Here is a 7464-nt window from a genome sequence, read left to right on the forward strand (position 1 = left end):
AATCTCTCTGTCTGCATCCAGTTTGCTCGTCTCTCCTGGGGAAGGGGTCCGAGGTGCAGAGTGAGAAACAGAAGGGATCCCATGAGCTACAATCCCTTCCACTACTGGTGGCTCTGGTAGCCCAGGAGTGGCTACTCCCACTACTCCTTGAGGAAACCTGAAACCAACAGAAACATATAAATTACATGCTTGTCAAACAGAATTATACAAGGGAAAACAAGCCGTGCCCTCAGGCACCTGCTGAATACAAGTCCCTCTTTCCAACAGAAATGCTCCAAGACAAAACACAACACATTTCTCAAGATGAAGAGTAGCAGTTACATCCTAACCCTGAATGACACCTATTTGCAGGCAGAGCTGTCTTAGGTCACATACTAAGCATTTTCAAAATAGGCACAAAATTTATCTCCAGTGAAAAACAGTGTGAGACACTGTATGAAGGTACCTGAAAGGGCTGTAAATTCCCTCCCCATCAGCAGGAGTGCAAGCTGCCAGTTATCCTCCACTGGGCTCTAAGAAAAAGGAGCTGAACTAGTAAAACAGCTAGATCTTAAGATGACAAACCAGAGAGCAATACTCATTAATTGCTAACAAACCATCCTTCCCTTCCTCCCTGTGCCTTCCCCATAAATATATACGAACCTCTATAGGTCTCTGAGAGAAGGGAGGAGAATGTATTTCCTACTTTGCAGATGGGAGAAAAACAAAAGGGAAGCAACCTGCCCACAGTCACTTGGCAGGTCTTGAACAGACCAACTGAAATACAGCCTGTCTAGGCCATTGCCCGGATCCACCAACAGCGTCTCTTTAACAGTTGATACTTCGGCTACAGGTAAGAACGCTGCTTTGTTTACATAGCCCTAATGATATGCACGACTTTTAAATGTCAAGATCCAGACCTCTTTTCAGGCACCCAACAACCTTTCTTGTGTTAAGATTTGGGCAGTCTTGCAAGGATTTGGAAAAATAAGCCAGTATGAAGCTGGAACTAAATATGACCAAGTAAATGTTAAAACTTAGTACAGCTTCAAAAATGCTGCTCTTCAGTTTCTGGAAAGAGCTCATGCACAGCGTATCTAGGAACAGAAACATACCTGCTTGCAAGGACAAGCAGATCTCAAACCCAAAGAGGGATGTCTTCAGGAGGAAGATACGCTTGGAAGTACTTGGACAACCTACATATCTCACCTGTAAGCTGCAGCTCCGTTGAGTTCTGGGTGGACAGCTGCAGGATCAATACTGGACCACTGAGCTGCTAACATCAAGTACTCCTTATTAACACAGTTCCTCAAAGCATCAGGTATGTGACCTATGAGAGCACAAAGAATGACAAAAAAGCCCTGACACAACCAAGAAGGACTCATTTGCTGAAGCATTTACAAAGGAAAGTAGAAAGGAAAGGCACATTTTTTCCATCTACCTCCACAGGATAACACCGGGCAGGGGAGAACACCCCCTGCCCTCTAAACAACTGGTCTCTGGAGAAGAAACTGATCCTTCTTCCCACTTCTGTGATCTTGTGAAAGTTATTGGCCACAAACTGCAATTGCCAAGCCTTACCTTCCCCAAGCCACAATATGTGCTAGTCCAGAAAAAAGGTGTACAGTGTAACTGTTAAAGGAATTACTATAAAGGATTTGGAAGATGTGCTAGGAACAAGGCTTTCCCAGGGAGGGAAAGTGCCACCCCAGCATTAGTTACAATATTCTCAGACGGCAGAGACAATTATCAACTTACGCTCCAGTTCCAGAAAGCAGTTACTGAGTCTAAGTTTTCAGAAAAATCAGCACAATCCTTGCCATGAACTAACAGAAGAATCCTAATTCAGCAGCAGCTGCAGAGCAGACAGTCTTCCTCATTACCTGTAATAGCTCTGCGGATCTCCTTAGCTGCATCTTCTCTGGATTCAATGGAAGCCTGCTCGCTGTACCAGGCAGTGTGAGGGGTGCAGATCACGTTGGGTGCATCTTTTAAGGGCCCCTGAGCAAAGCTGTGGGGATGGGTGAGGAAAGAAAAATGTGGTTTCTCTCAAGGCATGATAAGCGCCCCCCATCATCTCCAGTGTATCACTGTAACTCAAAACCACACAGAAGAATCATCCAGCAGAGGCAAGCCATGGGAAAGCAGCAGGCATGCAGGCAAAACATTACCTGAAAGGCTCAGATTCATGCACATCCAATGCTGTTCCTCTGATCCTCCCCTCTTTCAAGGCTTGAGCTAAGGCCTTCTCATCTACCAACCCTCCCCGGGCTGTGTTCACTAGGAAGCAGCCTTGGCGCATCTGGAAGAAGAAAACGTGAAGTTGTTTGAGAATGAGACTTTTTGTGGAAGCTAAGTGAATATTGGGAAGTCTACTGGAAATGAGCAGGAGCCTGCAGTGATTAGATGAGGCCTGGACGAACTAGGAGTGCTCTCACTGCAAAGCTAACCAGAGGGGAAATGCCTGCAAGCAATGCTTGAGAAATTTGCTTTTAAAATGAACCAACAAAATCACAAGACAACAAGGGCAAAAGTGGAACTTTCTGCACTCCGTACTCATCCTACGACATTAAAAAAGAGGACATGAATAAAGTATCCAGCTATATAAAACTGGACTACAATGTCCAGATGTCTCATGAAAGGACAGAAAAGCATTCATAGACTAGTGGAGTAGAGCCCGGGACTGACTTTGCAGTGGGCTTGGGTAGAGAGACTCTGGCAGAGATGTGAAAAATCTGACACAGCCCCAGCCACACCACATCTGGTTCTAACCAGCACAGTCAATTATGCATTTTAACGGTCATTTGAAATTACTGAATCCCCTAAAATATTCTTTAAAAAGGAAATTACTTGGCAAAAAGAGCCAATCTTATTCTTCCCTTAACATGAAATTCTATACAGCATAAAGCACAGGCACTCGGATCCACACGCTCCCAGCCTCCAAAGGCAGCAGGAGGCACACAGCAGAGGCAGCAGGAGGCACACGCTCTCAGCCTCTGTGAAAGCAGCAGTTTCTGTTTGCATTCATTTCCACAGTGCTCTGTGGGGGAAATCAAGCTCCTGCTGCACCTGTTTAATAGTGAAGTCATTGATGAGGTGATGGTTATGTTCATTCAGGCTGCAGTGCAATGTGATGCAATCGCTGTGCATTAGTAGATCCTGCAGGGTTCCTACTCGCTGTAAACCCAAGGATCGCTCCACTCCATCCGGCAGATAGGGATCATAGAAAATCACGTTGAAGCCAAAGGACTTGGCTCGCAGAGCCACTGCCTGTCCAACTCGGCCTTCACAAAAGAAAACCCACAATCATCAAGGAAAGGTAAAACAAACTTTAAAGACAAGATACTGGGGCAGACTGGGAGCCTACACTGGAGTTTACTGCCAGGGCCCTGAGGTACTGCAGTCCTGGGAACCCCTACAGTTGCCACAGGGATCCAGAGGAGGTTATTCAGTGCTGATCCCATGTGGCTCGTTCTAGTCCTTCCCCATGCAATAGCCAGAGCTCAGTCTAGAAGGAAAGCTTTTTCACACCAAATCTGGACCCTGGGTCAGAGGCAACAGTAAATGATTACAAGAACTTGGAGAAGGAATTGGTGGCTTTCAGGTGGCTTTGTTACTGCTACAGAGCCTTGCATATAGGGGAACTGTCACCAAGAAGAGCTGTCTGAATGTTCCAATTCTTCTAGCCATTTGAACATGAAAAAAAAACCAAACCCAATCCCATGATATACACTCAATTCTTGAAGAATTCCAGCAGCACAGAATAGGGCACTAGCATTCCTTATGAGTCAGTGTGTTTCACAATGAACAGCTGTAAAATTATCACTTTTTCAGTCTGTGACTCTTAGGTTCCCAAAAACTTTTGAGTTTGCTTTTCGACCTGACAATTCCCATCACTTACCCAGTCCAATGATGCCCAGAGTCTCCCCACGGATACGCACGGCGCCCCCAGCCACCTCCCGGATCTGCTCCACGCTGGCGGCGCGGTTCCCCTCCCGCATGGCCTGGTGCAGCCAGGTGACACGGCGGTACAGGTTCAGGATGTGGCAGAGGGTGGAGTCGGCTGTCTCCTCTACTGAGGAGGAGGGGATGTTGCACACTGCGATGCCTACAAAGCCACAGAGTTCGCATGAGACTCTGAGCATCACAATGCTAAAATAACAGGCAGCTCCTCAGGAACAAGTGCTGAAAGGTAGTTCAGTGCTTCAGAACTTCTGGCAAGAAAGAAGTTCATTCTACAGCAACTCAGGTGTGACCAGCCAGCTTTTTAATCCCAAGGAAATACCATTCCTTCCTTAAAAATACTCATTTCAGTGATACATTCACCAGAAGAATAAAAAAAAACCAAACGAAAAACAGGCCAAAATTAGAAAACTGGATCATACAAGTGATGCAAGAAACTGACTATTTTAGAAGATCTGCACCCAAAAAGATGCACTTGTTCCAGAGATTCTCCTGACATACTAACTGGCAGACTGTAGAAGAATCAAGACAGATGGTTGAGCTCTTTCATGCCTCACAGTCCAGATGCTCACTGCAAGCACCAGCTTCTCCAGGAGCAACAATACGGAACTAACTCATTAAATGCAGAGAGAAGCCACATGAGCCTCTCTAAATCCAATTGAAGTTACACTTAAAAATAACAGCATGTCACAGTCCTCTAGAATAACACACAACCACATGAGACCATAAAACCCCTGGCTAGAACAGTCAGTAAATTACTATGGCAAATAAAGTTAAAGTGCTGGAAGCACCAATTGCTGTCAGGAAAGGGAAAGATGGAACACTGTAGCAAAACCTGGTCATTCCTGAGCAGTCTACTAAAAACAAGGAGAGGGAAGGGCTGGCAACCACTTCACTGCTGCTGCTCTTCATTCAACAAACCAGTCAAGAAATAAAAAAATCCAGATGACAGAAATGGTCTCTACCCAAACAGAACCCAAGCCACTTGCCAAAACCAAAGGAACTCTTCCTCCTCAAAAGCACACCCCCTATCTAAAAATTAGGAATAAAATCTAGGCCATGGGTGAAGGCACATGAAATTCAGCAATTCATCACTCTTTCGTAAGCCTACTATAAGCAGAAATTCAACTAAACTCAGACCATGCTCTCCCAAAAGAACTAGGAGAGCCATGGCTCCAGACAATCCCAGATACCAGATTCTTTTTCTTTATAAAATCCTTTTAAATGGTGCCATAACGCCACTCAGACAACTCAGGACTTAAGAAGGGGAGACAGGGGAACCTAACTTATTTTAATCTCACCAGTTACCATCTCATTCAACTTCAGATAAGCCACATGTATTGATCTGTAAGTCAGATAGACACAAGTTTGTGTTTTTATGCAGTATTATGCCTAAATGTAAGAAAATGCAAACACATACAACAGCCCTTAGGACTGATTTGAAGATTCAAAACACAAAAGGAACAGTACCTTACCTCAGAATGAATAAAAGGGCCTGGCTAAGCATGGAAATAATCATTAATGTGCTCTAGGTGACCCTGTTCTGGCGGGGGGGTTGGACTAGATGATCTTTCGAGGTCCCTTCCAACCCCTATGATTCTATGATTCTATGATTAATTGTCCATGCAAAAGCAAATCTGGTCACACATAAAGGTCACCATACTATCAGTCCAAAGCAAAAGTGGCAAGCAGCAGTCTGCTGGTGAAAGAACTTTGACCCCTTTCTCCTTGGGTTAATGAGTGTGAAGTAGGGGGAAAGAGAAAGCTTTGAATTTGAATTAATCCAGGATATGGATGGTAACTTGTAGGTAGAAAACACTAAGGTTCCAAATTCAGCCCAAAAATGTAATGGCTGGATGAGAGCCAAAGACCTTGCCAGGAACTTGAGACTCTTCAGTTGAATCATTCACATGAGAAAACTCTCTAGGCCTAATTCAAGCACTAGATAGATATGCAGTCTTCATTTATGTGCAATTCATCTGTTCTTTCAGATCTGGTAATTGTAATGCCTACTGAAATTTTATATAAAAATAACTGCATTTGATTTAAGCTTAACCTGATCTGGATTGCATCAGGAGAGGTTTCAAATCACAGACACAAATCTAAAACAGAAGGGGCAGGGTTCTTAATGATCCACCTCACCTAGGTGGACCTACAAGGCCCAACGGCTTCACTACCATGTTTATTTAAATAGCAGCTTTTTGGCCACCTGATTCACAGACTCTTCACATGCCTAGAGCTCTAAAGGGATCAGTAATAAAGTGTTGAATCAGAATATACCTGCATATGAAAATTTAATAGTAAAACTCACTAATTGACAATTTCTAGTGAGTTTATCCTGCATCAGTATTTGCAGTCTGCTTTCAGACATCCCTGTGCTCAACTCTTTCTCTCTCACCAACAGTTATCTAGACACTGCATGTGGGTTTCTGAATCCCAGACAAGAGCAAAGACACTGAAGTCCAGAGCAGAGCAATCTAAGGACTGAGAATCTTTCTTGCAAGACACCTACCAGCTCTGATACTACTCAGCTTCCTAAAGGTGCCTGACATGAAGCAGCTCCAAATCTTTTTATATAAAAGGTTTTCAATGTACTCAGATATAAAACAAAAACCATGTCCAGTGTTCCACCTGACACTCAGTTCTGATGGCAACCGAGCCTGAATGGTGTCACCATACCTAGTTCTGCAGCAGATTTGATGTCAACATTGTCATAGCCACTGCCAATACGCACAATGACCCTGAGGGCTTTGAATTTCTCCAGATCCTGACGAGAAAGAGTGATGGTGTGATACATCAGAGCTCCTACTGCCTCGTTCAGCACCTACAATAAAAAGCAGCCCAAATGAACCTCTGCCTTGGTTACTCTGAGAGGCAGAGCTCTGAACCCAAATGCCTGTGTGCTTCCTTGCCCACCTTCTCATGGATTTCCTGAGTTGACTGAGCGTCACAAAACGCCACTGTAGCAACATCCTTCAAGATGGGCATCTCCACTGTGCAGTCTCGTCCATCCAGGAGTGCAACCAGTGGCCGCGCCGGCATTGGGCCATTCACAATCGGAGGCCGAATGCCTGTTAGGAAAACCAGTAGGGATGACAACATGAAGGACAAGAACTCTGCAACCCCCATTTCCTAGTCCAACAATTCACTAGTTCGGATAAAGTCTGTAGCAGTTAGGATGGGATTAGTCAAAGCAAAAGAAATAAATAGGAAACAAGCACAGGGAAATGAAGCTAGGAAAAGAACAAACAACCTCTGCCCACCACTAGATAAACAAAGCATGTTTCAACAATAATGAGACAATAAGAGGTGGTCTGCTAAAAAGCACACCATCTTACTCCTTAAACTGGTTATAAAGCCACTCCAGGCCCACTCCCCATTAACCTGGGCCGCGCTCCCCCCTCAGCAGGCCAGGATACCAAACCTATTTCCTCCTTGAGCGAGCAGAACCGGCACATTCCAGGGGGCCTCTGACAGCTACCGGCAGCCATCCCTTTCCAGCAGGACGAGGCGCCGACTCCC

General features: G+C 44.9%; 1 protein-coding gene across 1 annotated transcript in view; it reads right to left on the minus strand.

Moving 5' to 3' along the window:
• LOC104385076 (C-terminal-binding protein 2-like) overlaps positions 1-7044 on the minus strand; it is a 7198-nt gene extending 154 nt beyond the window's left edge. Inside the window, exons 1-8 of the mRNA XM_009993478.1 lie at positions 6859-7044; positions 6622-6766; positions 3881-4087; positions 3049-3263; positions 2151-2281; positions 1863-1990; positions 1189-1309; positions 2-157 (exon numbers count right to left, since the gene is read on the minus strand). Coding sequence (XP_009991780.1) covers positions 2-157; positions 1189-1309; positions 1863-1990; positions 2151-2281; positions 3049-3263; positions 3881-4087; positions 6622-6766; positions 6859-7044 — 1289 coding nt within the window. The remainder of the gene's footprint in view (position 1; positions 158-1188; positions 1310-1862; positions 1991-2150; positions 2282-3048; positions 3264-3880; positions 4088-6621; positions 6767-6858) is intronic.
• Positions 7045-7464: the final 420 nt, after the last annotated feature.

The sequence above is a fragment of the Chaetura pelagica genome, unplaced genomic scaffold (genome assembly GCF_000747805.2).
Source record: "Chaetura pelagica isolate M959 unplaced genomic scaffold, ChaPel_1.0 scaffold543, whole genome shotgun sequence".
Lineage (NCBI taxonomy): Eukaryota > Metazoa > Chordata > Aves > Apodiformes > Apodidae > Chaetura > Chaetura pelagica.